Below are 23,438 nucleotides of genomic sequence, written 5' to 3'. Positions count from 1 at the left end.
TTCATCTTTAAGTTCATAAGATGGTTGAGCATTTGAGCTCTACTTAGCCACCTAACTTCACAATGGTACAATAAGTCCCCATATTCAGCTTCAAGATCTTGCAAAAATTCTTTGAATTCCCTGTGGTTCAACCCTTTACTTTTTATCAAATTAATGTCCTTTGTTATTACATTCATGACGCTGTTTATCTTGAGTGACTTTGCACATAGATTTTCCATATGAATGAATGAAGCAGTGGCATACAATTAAAGTATTTGGGTTCAATTGACATTTCTTAAATTCATTCTTAATCAGAGCCATGAGCCCTTTTTCATGGCCTACCATGGATGGAGAACCATCTGTAGCAAGACCACTCAATTTTTCATATGGTAAATCAAAATCCTTTAATGCTGAATTGACCATTTCAAATAAATCTTCACCTTTAGTTGTCCCCTTGATTTTAAAGCAAGAAATTCTTCTCGTATATTGAAATCTGTAATTATTCCCCCTATAAATATAGCCATTTGTGCAGTATTTGACAGATCAGTAGTCTCATCGATGACTAATGAGTAAAACACAAATTCTGCTGAATCTACTTTCAAAGAAGTTTGGATGTCATCAGCGATATCTTTAATATGGTCAGAAACAGTTCTTCTTGATAGGCTAATATTTTTAAACAAACTCAGTTTTTCTGGACATAAAATCTCTACGGCAATAAGGATGCAACCTTTCACAAACTCACCTAGATTTTAAGTTTTTTAGCAATTTGTTCACACAATGCATAACTAGCTTGAGTTACAGATGGTCTTTCCTGAATAAGCTTTTTAAATGCAATCTTTCACAAACTCACCTTCATTATGGGTTTTAAGTTTTTTAGCAATTTGTTCACACAACGCATAACTAACTTGAGTTACAGATGGTCTTTCCTGAATAAGCTTTTTAAAAAGAGATTGGCTTTTGATTATATTTTCTTTCGTTATCTTGTCTAAACGTTCTGATTCTTTTAACTTTTCATATTTCTTATGCTTACTCAAATAATGTCATTCAAGATTATATGTTTTGTAAACAGCAACATGTTTGTTACAAATAAGACAAATGCACTTTTCATTAATTTCAATAAAGAAGTATAGTTCTGTCCATTTTTCACAAAACAGAGCACATTCACCACTTCTTTTATGCTTTTCACTACAACTTGTCATTTAAAAAAATAAACTGAATAAAGTTATCAACAAGGCACTCGCAGTACTGCATGAGAAAAACAAAGTCAAAAGTCAATACATTTTGACACGTGGGAAAATGTCATGGTGGTAGTTGGGAAGCAACCAATCAGAGAAAGGCTGAACTTTGCCCACGAGAAATGCTCCTGATTTCTTTTTATTTTAATGGCTGGTCTCGATTTGATGGTTGCCAGATGTATGACGATCATATTTTATGTAATATAGTTATTTTTGATTTTGTATATTTAATTATTTAAATTTAAATAAATTTAATTTAATAAATTTAAATTATTATAAAATTTTATTTGCATGTACATATGAGTACATCAGCAAAGGGGTGAACTGAAATAGACTCGCAGACGAAATCTCGCCCATGGGCAAGGGGTTCCCCACCCCTGCATTAAAGCATTAATGTATTAACCTTTGAAGCCATTCTACGTATCTCTTCATTGTTTGGTATGTGCACATATTCAAGCTGAGGTTACTGTCGAGATGTGCTGGATGGAAGATGATTTCTTTAGATTCTACAATTCTTCTTTCCAATTCATCATAACATCAGTAGAATTCTGGACATGGTTCAACAGAGCACTTGCTCTAGTTCTGCCATATGTGACATCTCTTTTATGTTCCTCTAGATGTAATTCAGTGAATTTTTCGGTCTGGACAAAATAAGGCATCTTGCAGTTGTACCAAACAGAGTAAATGCTGGGATATTTCAGGTTATGTTTTTGCTTGGGCATACTGAGCAAGTAATGGAGTTTAAGTAGAGGAGTGAAAGAAGTCTGGATGTTATATTTTTTGAGATTTTTGGCTAATTTTGGTGAAATGGAACTGATATATATGGTAGGTATATGTAGTCTTTTTCATTGTGCTGCTATCCAACTTGGGTATTCATGAGACCTTGAATGTGTGCACATGCCCAACAATGAAGAGATGCACCAAAAGAAGTCTTCTAAGAACATGAAACTAATTGTGCAGTTTATTTAAATTAAAATAGTTTTTCTGTTTTTTATCTGTCATTAAATAGTCATTTAATCTGTTTCAAAAAAAAAAAATAAATAAATAAATATATATATATATATATATATATATATATATATATATATATAGGGGGGAAGGTGGTCTTTGGGCAGAATTTATGCCTTTTAAGCAATGCACACCAAGAATGCTCATGATGAAGGGTTCAAAAACTGTGAAGTTTCAAAAGTGAATACCATTTTGCTTACTTGACTACCAAATAAAACAAGATATTATTTTCTGCTTTAATAGGTTATGATATCAAGATTAACTAATTACTTATTCACTATTCTTATAAACCAAAGTGAACTAAATTTTATTACCTGACCACATGGGGAGCACCAGACTTTCCATTTAAGCCTGTCCATGTTGGAACACCATATCTAGCCTGCATACACTGCCGTCGTGATTGTTTAAGTGCTTTGACAGCTTCTTTAGCCACTTTTTCTGCTTCACCTTCAACCAATAAATAATCTGGGTCTGATGAATTCACGATAATGTCATGTTTCAATGCTGAATGAACACCTGCATATAATAATGTGTTAAGTTAGATAAGCTGATATATCACATAATACCACACATACACACACACACACACACACACACTTCAGGACTACTGAAGGGCTAGTAATACCCAACATATATACCCTCTCCAAGCCAACCACATCTTCTCATAGATAAGCCTGTTTCCACAAATAAGGATTTTTCATCAAAAAATAATAACAAAATCACAAAGCACAACAAAAATCCATCCAAAAACACTTCCATATCACCTTTACAAACAGTTATGGCCTTAACTAAGAAATAGGTCATGAACTCTGCTACTTCAGGCATCTAAACTAGACCTGTTGCTTTACATAGAACATCAACTGACAGTCTCAAAACTTTAATTTCTTTCAAGTTATTTTCATTACAAGTGACATTTGTGCATTCATCATGTTCAACATCTCATATCTGAGATTGCCAAATTTCAAATCCTCTAACTTATTTATCTTTCTGGCTGAAAATTTCTTTGAAATATTGCTGCATTCATTTGCTGTATTTATTGCTCCCTGAAGTTTGATTTTCTGTCATTGAAATAATAGTAAAGTCATCTTCCTTATGAACTTTATGTTCATAACTCAAACTGATTTCCTTTCTCCAATTTCACTAATCATGTCAAAAGAAATGTCAATGTATTTGCTATTAGTAATTAACATAAATTGTCCATCTACCCAAAAGAATACCAAATCATTCTCACCTTCAACCCAACACACTGTACATTTTCTTAACCAGTTCTTCTTTCAGATATTGATATCAGCTCTTTTCTGGATGACTCAGAACATAATCTTGTATTTCCTTTTCTATGGTAAGTCCTTTGCTCAGCCATTCACTAACTCATGTCCTATATGGGATGATCTCAGTGATTCCTAGTGCTTCTTTCCAGGGTCTACTGCTCATACTCTACAGATCAAAATACCCCCTTTGACTAAATAATTGAAATAATCCTTGTTAGAATGAAGGCTTCAACAAATCATCATTAAAGCACTGGTTGGTTAAAGTGTGCCAAAGTTAACCAAGAAAAAATTCAGCATGCATCAAATGACTCAGAAAAACTCTTACCTCAGAGAAAAACTCTCTTTTCTTAGAAAAACCCAGAAAAGCTTTACTCTCAGTCTACACCCACCAACAAATCCAATTTGATTATGAAAGGACTGGATGGCATGAAAGGACCAAATCTGAGCCATAAATAGCAGCTCAAATAACTGCTCAAGGCTATGTGGTCAACTTCTTCCTTGGTGCTTTCACTTTTTTGCATGCAAACTTCAATTTTGAACCCTTCTATGCTTCACCTTTACCTTGGTACCATCATCAAAGATATGACTGACATCCTCGCATTGTTCTTATCCTCTAATTTTTCAACTAATAATACACATTTTTATGTGTATAAATTCCACTAATGTGAATCTGACTCATAAAAAGTTGTACACCTTTAATACATCAGTATTATAGGTATACAACTTTTTATAGGTGAACAACTGGTCAACACTAATGCCAAATTTAATGATGATTGCTTATATCCTGAGAGAGTAACATTTAATCATCACCATCATCATCAAATTCCAGATATATACCCTCAAGGGGTGTACAGAATATGATAGTAGTACATGAAAAATTTACCACCATTACTAACTTCCTATCTACACTCTTCCCCCAAATCAATCTGTTATCAGTCAAGATTCCAATATTATCAGGTGTCTTATATTTCTGTCTTCTAAGGCACTTTTTACTGTATCAATCCACCTATATCTTGGTTTTCCTCCGGGTCGTTTTCCTGCCAACCTGGCAGAAAACACTTGTTTTACTAATCTTTCTTCTCCCATTCTGCTTAAGTGACCATACCACCTGAGATTAGCTTTGCTAATGCATTCCTGGATGCTGACAATATAAAGTTCTTTCTTAATATCCTTGTTTTTAATATGATATTGCCATTGATGCCATCTGTTCATGCCCTAATCTTTCTCAGGACTCTCATATCTGCCGTCTCTAGTCTTTGGTCAAGTGTTTTTACTTCTTGTCAAATAATAATAATAATAATAATAATAATAATAATAATTATTATTATTATTATTATTAGCTTTGCTCTTTTCTCCAAATTTTTTCTAAAGCATAAAAAAATTCCTCCACTTCTACCTTAGTAGAACCCTCTGTGGGACCATAGGCACAAATAAGTTTCATTGTCCAGTTCCCCATTCTCATATTTACCCACATCACTCTACTTGATATTGCCTTCCATTCACAAAGATTAGCCTCGTAATTAGTGTTGAATACTATGGCTACTCCTTCTTTTCCTTGATTGCCATTGCCTGAATATAACATTTTGTATTTATTGCTCAGAAGGATCTCACCAATTTTTTCCTTTTTTGTTTCAGTCACCCCTATTATGTCGATCTGGTACTTATCCAATTCCACAGCTAGCTCCATTTCTTTGCCATTCAGACTTCTTATGGAGATAGTACCAATCTTGAACTCTGGTGACGTTGAGTTGGGGTGAGTTTTAGGATTTGTTCCAGAAGCTGACTTTTCACTGTTTGCCCATGGCAAAAACAACGGGGGTCATGTTTAACCGGGCGACACCCCAGCTGACATGAAATTCTGTCATGTTGTACCATCATTTGAAATTTTTGTTTAAGCCAATAAGAATACATTCTTTCTTTTAGGGTTACACGGTGATCAGCATTCATTTTAAAAATTTTATGGAATTTACAACCGTGTTAAAAAAACTTTTTTTATTATCCCGACATTTCGATCTTCACATTAAGATCATCATCTGGAGTGTACATAAATATACAGGACAAGCTGAGTTACATCATTAACTGTAAGCAAGAGAAACAATGATTTGATCACGTTATTCTATTGGCATGACCTCTGGTGGAAAAAAATAAAACAAAATAAAATAAAAAATAAATTTTTACATCAAGCTAAATTCTATTTTTACAATGACAGGAATACAATGACTGGCTTAGATACGTTGACGATGTTTTTGCGATCTGGTCCCATGGCCGACAGACATTAGACACATTCCTTAGCCACCTAAACAAACAACACAAATGCATACAGTTCACAATCGAAATTGAAAAACATAACACACTTCCGTTTCTAGATACACTTGTCACACATCTTCCCTTGGGCAATCTTTCCTTCACTGTTTACTAAAAACCAACACATACGGGACAATATATACACATAAACTCCTACCACCATCCAACACAAAAACTAGGTGTCATCAACACGCTAAAAAACAGAGCTCAGACGATTTGTTCCAGTGAACAGGCACTGAAAGATGAATTTAAAATTATCAGTAATTCTGTTACAAAAAAACTTACAAAAAAACGGATACAGCCAAAACACTATAAACAAAATTCTCTACAAAACCACAATAAAAACAAAGACAAATCAGACTACAGTAAAACTATAACCATTCCCAACATTAAAAGCATATCAGACAAAATAAACAGAGTACTACAAAAGTACAACCTCAAAGCCACCTTTTAAAACTCCTGCAAAATTAAAATGCTTACTCAACTCATCCAAAGACCCACTCTCTCCACTAGCTCACCCTGGAGTATACAGGATTTATTGTACTTGCAACATACCATATATAGGAGAAACAGGATGCACTATTCCTATTAGACAAAAAGAACATAAACGACACATTAAATATAATAATTATGGTGAAGCTGGCCTTTCTAATCATGCCCTGAATACCTTACACAGAATTGACTGGAAAACCACCAGCTGTCTACATCACACTAGAACATGGTATGAATGGAAATTCAAGGAAGCTGTGAGTTTATCAGCAACCACCCCAATCTGAACAAAAATGATGGTTTAAAAATCCCAAACATGGAAGGTATATATTCGACCTTCCTCACCAAGAACAACTATAAACAGGACTATAGAAAATCCAGTATTGTAAATCAAAAATAAGAATTGTAATACTAAAAATAGGATACCAATTGTTTCTGAAAGAAAACCATCTAAAAGAATGTTTATTCCTGTCATTGTAAAAATAGAATTTAGCTTGATGTAAAAATTTATTTTTTATTTTATTTTAGTTTTAAAAAAATTTTTTTTCCACCAGAGTTCACGCCAGTAGAATAACATGTGATAAAATCATTGTTTCTCTAGCTTACAATTAATGATGTAACTCAGCTTGTTCTGTATATTTATGTACACTCCAGATGATAATCTTGATGTGAAGATCGAAACGTCGGGATAATAAAAAAAAGTTTTTTTTAACAGGGTTGTAAATTCCATAAAATTTTTAAAATGAAAATCAATAAGAATACAATTTGGTCAGTTAAATCCCAAATTGTCAGCCCATCCTCATCCGTTCAGTACCCTGGCAGATACCTAACAGGGTGCACTACGAGAAGGCGAGGATTAGAAATTTGGTCAGAAGTCCTGATCGGTTCTTCGCATTCCTTTGAAGACTATGTGGAGATCTCCTCTCATTTAAATAGCTTTGACCCTTATGCACACCAACGTTTAATTTAATTACCATTTAATTTACCATGTAGCATTTAATTACCACTATTAATTAGCTTTGCTCTTTTTTTTTCCCCTGCTACTTTTCTTGAAACATTTTTATATGTCTGGGATTCATTCTCTGATCAGCTATTTATTTAGGTCTTCAACAAAAAAAAAAAAAAAAAAAAAAAAAAAAAAAAAAAAAAAAAATTGCTTTTCTTAATGTCAAAATCATTTTTGATGATTTGAAAAATTTCTCTACTTTTTACCTGCTAGAAATTTCCATATTTTTTCAGTTTCCCCACTGAAAAAATCTATCCACACTCAAATCAATCTCATTTAAGATGTTTATGTTTCCGTTTATTGTTGAACACTCCCAGTTACTCTCTCTTTTCTCTCATGTCTAATGTCCCAAAAAAATCATCTTATGATTATTATTATTCTGGATTTTGCCTCATTTATTTGTCTTAGTCTAAGAAATGCCTATTATATCAGCTGTGCATTTTAGAAATTGTTCTGCTAACCCCACTTAAAGCTTGTCATATCTTAAATATGTATCTACGTCATTTTCTTTCACAATTATTCACCATGACGCTACTTGACTTACCTGATTTTTTAAAAAGCTTGTGAAGAATATAGTCATCTTGTTTTTGCTGTTCTTGATGTTCTTCATTATTAGGATCGTCATCTTCTTGCTTGATTAAATAATTTATTCTTTCTCCTTCAAACACTAGTTTCAAATTTAAGAAAAAAAAATTAATACTTTTATTGCATATAAAGGTAATCTGAAATTATAATTTAAAACAAGACAAACTTGAAATAAGGAATACATATATATATATCATGATTCCATATCTTCTGCATGACAAGTAATTCATTCATAGCTTCAGTGGCCTTTTTTTTGTTCATCATCATCAAATTCATGACATGTACCTTAAGGGATGTACAGGATATGATAGTACTTCAAGAAAAATTTAACTCATTACTAACTTCCTATCTACAATTTTCCTCCAAATCAGTCGGTTACTTGTCAAGACTTCAATATTATTATGAGATCTTATATTTCTATCATCTAAGGCACTTTATACCGTATCAATCCACCTATATCTTGGTCTTCCTCTAGATCGTTTTCCTGCCAACCTGGCAGAGAACACTTGTTTTGCTAATCTTTCCTCGCCCATTCTGTTTAAGTGACCACACCACCTAAGATTAGCTCTGCTGATCATTCCTGGATGCTGACAATGTCAAGTTTTTTCCTAATATCCTCGTTTTTAATATGATATTGCCATTGATGCCACCTGTTCATGCCTATAATCTTTCTCAGGACTCTCATATCTGTGGTCTCTAGTCTTTGGTCAAGTGTTTTACTTCTAACCCAGCTCTCAGATTCATAAGTTGAAATTGGTTTAAACACTGTCTTGTACACAGCTAATTTAGTGTTCCAACTAATTTCTCTCTTATTCCATATGAATTTATTCAATTGACTTCCAACCATACCAGCTTTGTTGATTATGTTATCTATTTCCATATTTAATTTACCATCTTCACTAAAAATTGTGCCTAAGTAGCTGAAATGTTTTACTTGTTCCACAGGTTCCCCATTCAAAACACAGTTGACATTTTCAATGATTACACCAATTTTCATTGTCTTTGTTTTTTTATTGCTGACCTTCATACCATATCTATTTCAACAGTTATTCAATTTAGTCAGGGAATCTTGCAAACTTGTAGCGGATTTATTTAGAAGTATAACATCGTCCACATAAAGCAAAGAGCTGACATTAACATCTCCAATTCTGATATCATATTTAATACCACTTTGCTTCATAATGTGATCCATATAGATAATGAATAACAGAGGGGATAATGTACATCCTTGTCTCACACCAGATTTAACATTAAACCATCTTCCTGTACTTCCTTCAATTCTAATAAAGACTAAATATTGCATGATATAATGCCCCAATGACACCATATAATTGTAAGGTATTAAATAGCTTCTCTCTTGGCACCTTGTCATATGCTTTTTCCAGATCGACAAAAACTTAAATACAGATCTACGTTATATTCCCATACTTTCTCGACCAACTGTCATAAAGTGAAGATCTGATCCTGACAGCCTCTATTTGGCCTGAATCTAGCTTGTTCTTCACCAAGCTTTTCTTCCACAATCCTTCTGAACCGTTTCTCAGGTATACTGGCATAAATTTTGCCCAGAACACTCAGTAGAGAAATACCTCTGTAATTCTCACATTCAGTTTTATTTCCCATTTTATATATGGGTACTATTAGAGTTCTAATCCAATCATCAGGAATTCGTCCCTCTGTCCAGACATTCTGAACTATGCAGTGCAACCACTGTAAGACTTTTATACCACCATACTTCAGCATTTCTGGTTGAATATCATCTACTCCTGCTGCCTTTCCACATTTCAAGCCTTTGATGGCTTTTTCTACTTCAAGTATGGATATGTATTCCTGACTGTATACCTGTTGAGTGTTTTTTTACCACTATGCTATCACTGCTTGTTTCATTTAGCTAATTTTCAAAATAATTACTCCATATGTCAAGGATATCTTTTTCTCCTGTTTTCATGTCACCTTTATCATCTCTAACTCCTTTTACAGCAATCTTTCCTCCATTTCTAAGCTTCTTCAAACCTCCAGAATATCTTACCACCTTCTTGATATTTATTTTCTATGTTCTTGCCAAAGTCCTCCAATGACTTTTGTTTAGCTAGTTTTACACACTGTTTAGCTTTCTTACATTTGTCGCTGTATTCTCTAAGAGCATAAGCTGACTTACTTCCCAAGAACTTTTGACTTTCTTCTTTTCCTTCGCTGCCTCTTTAACTTCCTGTGTCCACCATGAAGTTCTGATTTTTCTATCCTTGCAGACAGCCTCACCACATGCCTCTCTGGCTGAATCAATCAGGGTTTTCTTCAAGGTTTACCACTGAATCTCCAAAGTTCAGTTCTTGTTCTCAAACTCTTTCATTTTTTCTTCAATAATCTTTGTGTATTTTATTCTACAGTTCACATCTGAGAGCTGCTCAATCCTTTCTTTTAGGGTTACATGGCGATCAGCATTCATTTTAAAAATTTTATGGAATTTACAACCGAGTTAAAAAACTTTTTTATTATCCCGACGTTTCGATCTTCACATCAAGATGATCATCTGGAGTGTACATAAGTATACAGAACAAGCTGAGTTACATCATTAACTGTAAGCTAGAGAAACAATGATTGGATCACATGTTATTCTACTGGCATGACCTCTGGTGAATAAAAAAATAAATAAATAAATAAATAAAATAAAATAAAATAAAACTTTTTTTACATCAAGCTAAATTCTATTTTTACAATGATAGGAATAAACATTCTTTTAGATGGTTTCCTTTCAGAAACAATTGGTGTCCTATTTTTAGTATTACAATTCCTTATATTTGATTTACAATACTGGATTTTCTACAGTCCTGTTAATAGTTGTTCTTGGTGAGGAAGGTCGAATATATGCCTCCCATATGTTTGAGATTTTTAAACCATCATTGTTGTTCAGATTGGGGTGGTTGCTGATAATCTCGCAGGCTTCCTTGAATTTCCGTTCATACCATGTTCTAGTGTGATGTAGACAGCTGGTGGTTTTCCAGTCAATTCTGTGTAAGGTATTCAGGGCATGATCAGAAAGGCCAGCTTCACCATAATTATTATATTTAATGTGTTGTTTATGTTCTTTTTGTCTAATATGAATACTGCGTCCTGTTTCTCCTATATATGGTATGTTGCAAGTACAGTAAATCCGGTATACTCCAGGGTGAGCGAGTGGAGGGAGTGGGTCTTTGGATGAGTTGAGAAAGTTTTTTAATTTTGCAGGAGGTATAAAAGGTGGCTTTGAGGTTGTACTTTTGTAGCACTCTGTTTATTTTGTCTGATATTCCTTTAATGTAGGGAATGGTTATAGTTTTACTGTAGTGTGGTTTGTCTTTGTTTTTTTATTGTGGTTTTGTAGAGAATTTTGTTTATAGTATTTTGGTTGTATCCATTTTTTTGTAGGTTATTACTGATAATTTTAAACTCGTCTTTCAGTGCCTGTTCACTGGAACAAATAGTCTGAGCCCTGTTTTTTTGCATGTTGATGACACCTAGTATTTGTGTTGGGTGGTGGTAGGAGTTTATGTGTATACATTGTCCCGTATGTGTTGGTTTTCAGTAAACTGTGAAGGAAAGATTGCCCAAGGGAAGACGTGTGACAAGTGTATCGAGAAACGGAAGTGTGTTGTGTTTTTCAATTTCAATTGTGAACTGTATGCGTTTGTGTTGTTTGTTTAGGTGGCTAAGGAATGTGTCTAATGTCTGGCAGCCATGTGACCAGATCGCGAAAACATCGTCATCGTCCCATGGTCGTCAAATATTTCTGAAAGAAAACCGTCTAAAAGAATGTTTATTCCTGTCATTGTATAAATAGAATTTAGCTTGATGTAAAAAAAGTTTTATTTTATTTTATTATTTATTTTTTATTATTTTTTATTATTATTTTTTTATTCACCAGAGGTCACGCCAATAGAATAACATGTGATCCAATCATTGTTTCTCTTGCTTACAGTTAATGATGTAACTCAGCTTGTTCTGTATACTTATGTACGCTCCAGATGATGATCTTGATTTGAAGATCGAAACGTCGGGATAATAAAAAAGTTTTTTAACACAGTTGTAAATTCTATAAAATTTTTAAAATGAGAGCTGCTCAACTTTCATTCGCTTTAAAACTTTCTTACATGTCATTCTTTTCAATACGAAATTCAATTTTATCCTGCTCAAGACTAAATAGTGATCGCTTCCAATTTCAAATCCTCTGTACACTCTGGTGTCCTGCACCAGGGAGTAAACATCGCTATCAACAATAACATAGTCAATGAGACTTTTCTTATTCCTTGCCTCTTCTCTCCATGTGAATTTGTGCACATTTTTATGTTGGAACATGGTGTTAGTAATAACCAGTCCATGTCCTGAGCAAATATCCAACAGGTATTTGCCATTATTATTAGCTTTGCTCTTTTCTCAAAATTTTCCCAAAACATTTTTGTATGTCTGACAATCACTTCCTACTCTGCTATTTAGATACCCAACAAGGACCAACTTTTCCTTTTTCATTGTGTCAGTTGCTTTTTCTAAAGCATCAAAAAATTCCTCCCCTTCTACCTTAGTAGAGCCTTCTGTGGGACCACAGCACAAATAAGTCTCATTGTCCAGTTCCCCATTCTGATATTTGCCCACATCACTCAACTTGACACTGCCTGCCATTCAAGAAGATGAGCCTCGTATTTTGTGTTGAATACTATGGCTACTCCTTATTTTCCTTGATTGTCATTGCTTGAATATAACATTTTGTATTTATTGCTCAGAAAGATCTCACCAGTTTTTGTCTTTTTTGTTTCAATTACCCCTATTATGTCGATCTGGTACTTATCTAATTCCTCAGCTAGCTCCATTTCTTTGCCATTCAGGCTTCTTATGTTGATAGTACCGATCTTTAACTCTGATGATGTTGAGTTGGGGTGTGCTTTCAGCTTTTTTTTTGTTTTACACCCTAAATAGTTTCCTCAAGAGATCAAACTTTTGACCATCTTAACAAATTTAACCATCTGATAAAACATACTTTCATAAAATATGAGTCGGGATGATAATGCCAACTCAAGATATGAATACACGTCATGCACATGTCAATGTAAACCTGGCTCAATATGCAATCCGAGTTTCTAGAAGGATATATGCATATATTATGCTTTTTTTTTTGCCTTAGATTATAATTTCTTTTAGTACATATGCACAATGTCTTTTCCTTTTGAGGTGGCATATTGGAGTTGAAAAATTACATCCTTACTTCCTCCATATTATAGCCAAACAACATATGTACATGTAAGACTTTTTTTAATTTTTATTTTTATGCGAGAACAATTGATTTTGCTAGAATTTCTTTTCCATTGTGCTTTCCATTATAATGGAAAGCATTTTGACCTGACCCAGGATCAGGAGGTTAAACAAGTTGGAATTAAGTGGATCACTAGCAAAAAGAAAGCATTGTTGAACGAATATAAACACCAAGATGATCAGCATGCCCATGAGCAGTATAAAGCACAAATAAGAGGGGAAACTAGTATGGTAAGGAAGGCTAAATCAGATTTCGGAGAAAAAAAAAAAAAGCTAAGCAGGCCAAAGTAAATCTAAAAGAGTTTTTTTAGATATGTAGCAAGTAAGAGAAAAAATGATTATGGAAAGATAACTTTACTCAGTGCTGATGGTAGGGAAGTGACAGAAGCAGAAGAAACAATTCAGTTACAAAATGATCACTTTGCAAGGTATCATCCAGGTGGTGACTTGTGACTTTGCAGTTACTGAGATGACAGAGACTGATGTGAGCACTAAGGCAGATGAACTGGAGGATACTCAATATACTGAAAAATATCAATGTTAATAAAGCAGCAGGGGTGAACAGTATGCCTACTTGTGTGCTACAAGAATGTGCAAGTGAACTGGCAGTGCTTCTGACAAAGTTGTATAATCTAAGTCTCAACTCTGGCAAGTTTCCAAGGGAAGAAAAGAAGGTAAGACAGTTCCATTACATAAAGGTGGCTCCAAGAAAGAAGTAGCAAATTACAGACCAATTAGTATCTCTGGAGTAGTGGTTAAAGAACAGGAAAGTTAGTTAAAAGTAAAATTCAGGAATGGAATATGATACTTCATAGGAGGGCAGCATGGCTTTGTAAAAGTTAGGTCCTGCCTCAGTAATTTATTCACATATTATAAGGTGACAGCAGAATTGGATAAAGGAAATGGCTACAAAAGGCTGCTGGACTTTGCAAAGGCATTTGACAATAGATTGAAGCAAATAAGTTGGGAATGGATATAAGGTTGGTGGAATGGATAGGGATGGCTGATAGACAGACACTAGAGGGACAGACAGACACTATTGTGGAGTGGAATCAAGGCAAATGAGGGAGACTAGTGAAGTGCTCCAGGGCTCTGTACTAGGACCACTATTCTTTATGTAAATTAATGATATAGCAGAAGATTTGATGGGGGACATTCAGTTGTTTGCCAGTGATGCAAAACTAGAGAGCGTAATAGCTGACAAAGGAGATGTATATATCTTACAAGATGATTTAAATAAACTGGCAGTGTGGGCAGAGAACAATGGCTGCCAATTCAATGTTGTAAAATGTAAGTAATGCACTAAATATATGAAGAGCCAAAGGCTTCAATTTGGTGATATAAAACTTGTTTAAGTTAAGGGATATTACATCCCATATTGTTTCTCAGCCGAATAAGAAACTCAAAAGAGTTTCATGCCGAATATAGAAATTATATAAAGTTCGGCGATTCCAAGCGTAAGCAAATACCTGGATAGCAGCAGCTGACCCTTAAGGGGACCTCAATGAAGGTTGAAACTGGTCTGGGTAGTGACCTTCTCTCATAATGTAGAACAGTAATACAGCTCCTAGGAGCTAAGTTCACATTATGGGTAAATATCCAGAATAGTGATCGGATCTTGCTCCACCTTTGCTATGAGTTGCCTCAGCTTGCACTACCTTAAGGGTCAGTTGCTGCTATCCAGGTATTTGCTTACGCTTGGAATCGCCGAACTGTATATAATTTCTATATTCGGCATGAAACTCTTTTGAGCTTCTTATTCGGCTGAGAAACAATATGGGATGTAATATCCCTTAACTTAAACAAGTTATATGTCACCGAATTGAAGCCTTTGGCTCTTCATATATTTAGTAATTTATTAGGACACCACTTGGCAATTCTCATAGAAGGGATGTAAGTTCTGTTCACTACAAACTTGGTATTAATTAGGTCTACCTACTGATGAGTTCCAGTTCACGATCCAGTTTGTGAGGAGTGCCCGATCCAGCGAATCTGAAAGCGAGCTGCATGTTCCAGTCCTGCTGCCAGAAGCTTACAGCCTTGCTGAGAATTTTTTTTTAGTTATTTTTGTCCTGTCTTTTTGCCTTGTGCCTGCTTGTAGTCTTCCGCCTCTACATAGTGTAGCAGGAGATTTCTGCAAATGGGGAAAGCTTGGCCCTGGTTTAAAGGTCTATCCACTTTTTCGGAACTTAATTCATAGTGAGATATTTTTCTCTCTTCCAAATGACTTAATTTCTGCCGCAAGTGAAGACCCTCGGTATAGAGGCAGGCGTCAACGTACCGAAGAGGAAGTTAGCGAGAGCCCTCGCCGACATAGTAGGGGCACAAAAGATATTTGGTTTTACCCCTTATGGAGCAGGCAGATACCAGATAGTTGTGAAAGATATAGAAACCAGGAATAAGTTAATGGCAGGTGTAGAATGTGAAGGGAAAAAGTAGACTTCCTACTACCCTTCGTAGTAGGAAGTCTACTGAGGACACTACGAATAGAAAGGTTCCCTGTAGAATATCTTGAGGAAGGGAGTGAGATAATAAAAAAGGTTTTCTCAAAATGGGGAGACGTACGGGACGTCAAAATCACCAACGATGCTGACTACCCCGACTGGAAGACTGGCGAGGTGACCTTCCTTATGGAGATGAAGGCCGAGGTCCCCAACTTTGTTTTTCTAGGCTCTGCCAGGGTAGTAGTCAACTACCCTGGTGTAAGAAAGCAATGTTTTCAGTGCAGATCACTCGAACACCTAGGTGCAGACTGCCCCAATAACAAATGCAGGAACTGCAGGGTGGCAGGACATGCCCTAGGCCAATGTGAGGCACCTTGCCTGAAATGTGGAAATACAACCCACAAGGTAGACGTTTGTTCCAACAAGACACAAGCAGAATGAATAGGAGGTGCTATATCGCCAACCCCAGCAACTACTCCAGTAAATAAACCTGAACCCGAAAAAAAAGGATGACATTCTAGTTATAGGCAAAACAGCAAAGGAGCCTAAAACAACGGAGCCGGAAGACTCAGCTCCTAGGAGCTAAGTTCACATTATGGGTAAATATCAAGAATAGTGATCGGAGCTTGCTCCACCTTTGCTATGAGTTGCCTCAGCTTGCACTACCTTAAGGGTCAGTTGCTGCTATCCAGGTATTTGCTTACGCTTGGAATCGCCGAACTTTATATGATTTCTATATTCGGCATGAAATTGTTTTGAGTTTCTTATTCAGCTGAGAAACAATATGGGATGTAATATCCCTTAACTTAAACAAGTAAGTAATGCACTTTGTGATAAGAAGATTATACACTTCGTCAGAGTCGGCCTCCCGCATGCAATGTCTGTCTAACCACCCCTGTAATGATCCAGCTGTGGTTCTTTTATGATAATAAAAATGTAAATTATTTGAAATTTCTTAAATAAATTTTGACAGAACAGCCACACGATGGTTCGCTAAATGTAACAAACTGTGGGTGTTGACTAAGCAGGATAATCATTAAAAACCCAAATATTCAAAAAATTCTCAAAAGTTAAAGGAAATTTGATAATGCCACCTCACTTTAATCATTGAATATAATGATACAGGGATTATAGCCTTCTCACCGACCCAAATCGCTAACAAAATTAAAATGAATTTTAATTAGTTAATATTTATTTGAACTAAAGTTTAAAAAATTCTTGCATTTTACAAGTTACTAAATTCTTAGTAACTTGTAAAAATTTTTTAATAATTTTTGTAAGTGGAACTATCTTTTAGGAAAATAAAAGAAACTCAAGATAGATGAGAAAATAAGAAAAGAATTCAGAAATAATTAGAATATTTAATATAAGTATTCAAAAAATAACATCTTTACAGAATAACAGAAAATAAATTAAATTACATAAATATACTTGACATTTTTTTAAATTAAAATTTTCGAGTTTTTGATTGCATATTCATAAAATTAGAAAAATGGTCTTAACGTCTAATTCTGCACATGTATCATTTTCAATAGCCATTAACGCCAAACTAACAAGCCTTTTTTGTGACATACCTGTTCTTAAGTAGGTTTTAAATTAAAATCTACTTTTAATCAATTTCAACTTAGAAAAGGAACATACACTGCTCGCTACACTAACAGGGAAGGTTAATAGTATTCTTAAAGCAATTGAAAAGTTAGGGAAAGATAAATTATTGGACAAAATAAAATTAAGAACATCGAAAGGGTTTTGAATATTTAAATTATCCTTCCGAAAAATATCCTGGAAAGTACATAGCTCATCATATAGTTCTATTGCATTTACGTCTTTATTGTCGCCGTCCTTCAAGAGAATCTCTAAATCGTCATAATTTTTACGTAAATCTTTGTTATTAATTTGTGGTAATCTATACAAGAAATTGAAATTATCATAATATGTTTTTAGTTGCAAAACGTTCTATTAACGAACACATTGCAACGTCTAGAAGTGTAGAAAACACATTTACTCTAAATTTATCTTCTGGCAATTGTGGCATTTCGTCATGATGCTTATAGTCAAATTGCTGTGTCTTCTTCCGTACCAGTTTTAAATTCTTGTTCTCCATCCACCTCTTCACTCAGTTCTTTTGCCGTTTTTAGAACTTCTTTAAAATTTGTATCTGATCGATACTCTTGTAAGAATATTTTTTAAGTTTTCGATAAATTCTAAAGCAAGTGTAATGTTCATATTTTTGTCTTGAAGCATTTTATTCACAGGGTTTATTCTGTTAAGTAAATCATGGCCAGTTATAAGAGAGCAAATAAATTTGTAGTCCTTTATTTTATCACATAATGTTTGTGCTTCATGCCGAGTTTCTTTATTAAAATCTTCATTATTTAAAATTTCAAAAAGTGCATCGTAAATTTCTCGTAACTGATATCGTAGAGGGTGGATTGCATTAATTTTACTTTCCCATCACGTATCTGATGGCTGTTTCAATGTTAATTTTTTTTACGAACTTTAAAAGGATTGCCCAAGGTTTGTAAGAGAATGAAAAGAAATTGTATATTTCTTGAATAATTGCAAAGAAACTAATTGTATCTGCATTCACTTTGGCTGAATCGTTAATGATTAAATTTAGAGTATGAGCAGCACATGGCACGTAAAAAGGTTGAGGATTTTTGTTTAAAAGCAAATGTTGGAGCCCATATTTTTTTTCCCTTTCATATTTGCCCCTTTGTCATACCCTTGACCTCGCATGTCATCAATGGGAATGTTCTATTTGTCCAGTTGTTCCATTATTGTTCTGCATAAATCACGTCCTGTGGAATCTGATATATCTGCAAAACCTAAAATGTTTTCCCTGATCTTAACACTTCCATTGTCACAGGAAACAAAGCTAATAATAATGGTCATTTGTTCCGTTTTACTTACATCAGGTGTACAGTCTAAAATTATGGAATAATATTTAGATTTTCGAATTGATAATAAAATTGTATCCCTGATTGCATTACTTAAAGTTTCCAATATTTCATTTTGACTGTCTGTACTCAAATAGTGTACTCTATTGTTTCGTTGTAGGGTTCTTTCAACACGATTTTCCATAACGGGATCAAACTTCGCAAACAGTTCGACTAATTTTAAAAAATTGCAGTTATTCCTTTCATATAATTTATCAGGTGATCCGCGAAAAGTTAAATTTTGGCTACCAAGGAATTTTATCATTTCAATCAAGCATTCTAAACATTTGTCCAATGTTTCTTTTCCATTGAGTCTCTCAATCAATAGTAGTTTTGTTTTTTAAATTTTTATCAACTTCCTTCCATTATTCATGTGAGTTAAACTAGTCTCATGTATATGCAGAGTTGTACTTACATTTCTCCAATCGTTATAGCCTTTTACAAGACTACTTGATTCGGTAGGTGCAAAAGGTTTGCAACAAAAGCAAAAAAAACAGAATTTAAAGTTTCAGATAAATGAGCCATGTTCTTGGCACGAGGTCACTGTTTTCCATTTTTCAATTATAATATGTGTCGCCATATTTATGACCATATGTATCTCTGGGATATATTATATTTTTTTTGAACACGCCCCATTTCAATTAAAACAACTCGTAATTTTTCATCAGTATTTCTCCATTCACCTGGATCTTCTAAATTTACAGAGACTAACAATGTGTTAGTTTGGTAAACTGCAACTAAATGTTCTCCTAACTATTTTTCACTTAAATCATGCATCTTGTTATCTTGTTCAATAGTTGCAATAGTACTTTCATGAAAACTGGATGATGTACACTGTTCTTCAATGCTGATTTCTGATGTATCGAGTTGGTTATAATCTGCATCAGAATATTTTAACAAATTTATTAAGAGCCCCAGTTTGTTTCTTAACATCTGCTTCTTTTGCAGCATGACGCTTACGATTTTGTGCACCGGATAACTTTTTTTAATTTCTGATTCCATTTCTATTTTATACCCACAAGAAATTATTACACAACATGACACAGAGATGAAATAATAGTCTGCACTGCGCTACTGTCAGTAGATTACTGAGATGCATACCATATGACTGGTTAACTAGCAACAAATGTTTTGTACGAAAATTCGTTTCTGCGCATAAAATCCGTTCGCCATTTCACTTTAGATAGACTGCAGTAGACATAACATTCTTTAGGCAAGCATTTAGCCTGCTCTCGCTGCAAAATTGTAAACAGCCGGCTGATCAAAGAGGCGGCAGTACACAATTATTTTAAATTTTTATTCAGTGTATTAGGCCAGCATTTATTTTAATATTGATCATTCTAAGATTTTTTTGTTTTCATGCTAAAAATTTTGTTTCTTACAAATGAACTTATGAATGGTGCCCCGGCGGCAGCGGCGCCCCCTTCACAGCGGCACCCACATGCACCGCATACCCGCTTCCGCCAGCCCTGCACTTCGCATCATACTGATGGTACTAGTTTACAAGAAATTTGTGAGGCTAGGGATCTGGGAGTGATGCTGGATAGAGATTTGAAATTCAGAAGAATACTGCAAGAGCTGGCAAAATAGCTCAGAGGATTATTTGGATGCTGAAGAGCACACTGATAAGCAAAGAGAGGTTATTATCCCTTTTTATAAGGTTATGATTTGGCCACATGTTGACTACTGTGCACAGATTTGGTCACCTGCATTTCTTTGGGATCAGGAGGTAGTGGAGAGGATTCAGAGACGAGTGACTAAGCTTGACAGATTTTTGGAATGTTTCCTATGAGGATATATTGAGGGTGTATGGGTTGCAGAGTTCAACTAACAGGCAGAGGAAAGGGAATATGATAGAAACTTATAAGTTTCTATAAGTTACTAAAGGGATACTATAAGATTGACACAAAAGAAATATTTTAATACATGGGGAGTAAGGGAAAAACAAGGGTTCACACTTGGAAGCTGTCTAAGAATGTGGTTAGTAAGGGTGAGTGGGTGTGGACTAGGTTCTTTTCTTGGAAAGTGGTGAATGAGTTGAATGGACTGCCAGAGGTGGTTGTGAGCACTCCAATAGTGAATAGGTTTAAGGAGATGTATGATAGATATTGTGTTAATAGATGGAGTAGGGATTACGATGAGTCTTTTGACTCCTTGGAGTGTCATATAAATAATAATAATAATTTCCCTCTCTAAAGCATTACTGTCTTACATTATAGAATATTTGAAAGTATACCTAGGCAGTAATGCTGCCATGAATGCTCACAGCAATGAAATCAAATTCTCAGTGTATAAATTACATAATCATGAGGTTACTTCACGTGCAAATTGATGTCTATATATATGCCTGAGTATAACTGATAACAAAAATTTATTTGTCAAGTATTGCAAATATAAACAAACACCCTGAAAGCTTTGCATTATATACAAGGGGATTCTGGAAAGTTCTGTAAACACCTAGAACAAAAATTAATTAATTTTATGTCTTGTTATATATTCTAAAAGAAAAAGAACAAATCATTAAAATTTGATGAAACATGGGGGTTAAAGGGTTTTACGATATGTTCTTTCTGGTAGTAATATCAGTTGCTTTAATATAATTTTTGTTCTAGATGCTTATCAGAACTTTCCAGTCCCCCCCATATGTGTGTGTGCGTGCACGTGCACACGCATGCACACACACAGTGCATTATATACAATGCATTTTTTCCAATAACCCACATTATATACAGTGCATTTTTTCCAAGCAGTGCACACGCACACTGCTTGGAAAAAATTCAATGAACACCCCATGGGAAAGGTGAATCATGCCATGTAAAGAGTCACATGTTTGTAGCCAGTATAAATTGGAGGAATATGATGCTCCCAAGTCAGTGCAACTATGTCTGGATGAAATGGCTGTAAGTAGGGAACTGACAAAGTTTGAAAGAGGCATTGTGATAGGATGTCATGTTGCAGGCCTAGCCTATTTGTTCAGCAAACTGTTGACAAACTGGGCCATTCCAGGTCAACAATCATTGATACCATGCTGAGTATGGTATCACTGATTGAAGTACACAGTCAACTGCAAGTGCTACCTGCAGCGGAACGACCCAACACATTTACAAAAAACATGGGGTTTTTTTTTTGTACAGTGCTACAAAGGATATGTAAAAATCGCCATTTGTCAGCCAATGCACTGATTATAGAATTCCAGGCATTGACTGGGACATGAATCCACACAAAAACATTCAGAATCAAGGCTCACAACATGGATTTCCATGGTATGACCACGATATGCAAGCCCCACATTACCTGAACCAACATGCAGCACTGTCTTCAATGATGCAAAGAGTGTGTACAGCAGGATGTGGGAGCTAGGAAAGCTGTATCATGGAGCAACGAATCATGCTACATCCTCTACTGAGCAGATAGATGAGTGTGTGTGTGTGGTGAATGCCCAGTGAGCTTCTCTTATCAGAGTGTGTAACCCTAACTATGAAATTTGGAGTGGCAGTATGATGGTTACTTAGTAATAATGGCATTGGGGCATTACTTAGTAATAATGGCATTGAGACATTACTTAGTAATGCCTCAATGGTTTGTCACACAAACAGCCTGCATGTTTTTTAATAGTGCACTATTTGAATTCATATCAAAAGCAAAAACTGTTTGCAAACATCCTTAATACGTACTTACAGGCATGTATAAAATGAATCTAGGTGTTTGCTTACATATTTTGCAAAACATGTCTCAAAATTAACAACTGAAAAATCTATAACTTAAGAGACGTATTTTCTCTGAAGATAAACTTCTTGATTGGTGGGCAGTTTCAAGTAGTGTTATGTGGGCAAACTTCAAATTGGGAAATGAACAATGAAACTTATTTGTGCCTATGGCATCATAAATGGTTCATCAGAAGTGGAGGAATTTTTTGAGCCATTAAAACAGGCAGTTCACATAAAGAAAAGGGAAAAAGTGGTTCTTGTTGGAAATCTGAACAGCAGAGTAGGAAATGAATCCCACCAGATGTATGACCAGACATATCCCACCAGACATTGGCCTTGGTTGGCACTTCAGGTCCACAGGTTATTGGCATTAGTGAAACATGGCTGAACTGAAGATGATATAGCTAGTGGGATTGAATGTGAATGGGTATAGTGTGTTCAGGAGTGACAGGAAGAATAAAGGGCAGGAATATTATTGATGATAGCTGATGAGCTGCAGCCAAGGAGAACAGAAGTTGAATTGCAGGATAGAGAAAAGAGCATATTTGAGGATATTTGATGTGAGATTGAGGCTAGCAGAACAAAATATACAATTGGGTGCTGCTATAGACCAGGTGATGGAATAAATGGTGGAGATAGTGTGCATAAGCAAATAGAAGAAATGAGTGGAAGGAGGATAATTATTATGGGAGATTTCAACTATGATAACATTGACTGGAAAGAGGAGAAGACACACGGGAGGAAGAAATTGGATTTTATGCAGTTATTAAGGGATAACTATCTGTGACAGCATGTAATGGATAATACTAGGGATCAGAGAGCGCTTGACCTAGTAATTGCATCTGAGGATTTGACTGTAATGAATATGACCACATTGCCACCAATTGGTGAGAGTGATCATAAGGTCTTGACTTGGGGGGTGGCTAAAGGTGTGGAATTTACAATTAAGACAGGGTACATGTGGAATTATCAGGCTGGTAAGTATGACAAGCTTAGGAGTTTGATTGGTTCAGTGCCATGGCATGTAAAACTGCAAGGGCTGGATGTTGATAGTGCACGGGAAGCAGCTAAGAAGTGTTTGCAGGAGGCAATGGAAGACTGTATACCTAGAGTCCGAATAATAAATCAGGCAGGGATTAAATGGATGAATAACTCCATTAAGCTTGAGCTTCAAAAAAAGAAACAACTGTGGAG

The 23,438-nt window shown here is 35.0% G+C and overlaps 1 protein-coding gene across 1 annotated transcript in view; it reads right to left on the bottom strand.

The window, feature by feature from the left end:
• The window catches only part of LOC150102928 (DNA excision repair protein ERCC-6-like), a 282,232-nt gene that overhangs the window by 11,793 nt on the left and 247,001 nt on the right, over positions 1-23,438 (bottom strand). The window contains exons 16-17 of the mRNA XM_090397999.1: positions 7,834-7,956; positions 2,537-2,738 (exon numbers count right to left, since the gene is read on the bottom strand). Coding sequence (XP_090254125.1) covers positions 2,537-2,738; positions 7,834-7,956 — 325 coding nt within the window. The remainder of the gene's footprint in view (positions 1-2,536; positions 2,739-7,833; positions 7,957-23,438) is intronic.

The sequence above is a fragment of the Typopeltis vanoorti genome, chromosome 9, assembly GCF_054136105.1.
Source record: "Typopeltis vanoorti isolate ZY-2024b chromosome 9, IOZ_Tvanoo_1.0, whole genome shotgun sequence".
NCBI lineage: Eukaryota > Metazoa > Arthropoda > Arachnida > Uropygi > Thelyphonidae > Typopeltis > Typopeltis vanoorti.
This window is presented reverse-complemented; position numbering and strand designations above follow the sequence as displayed.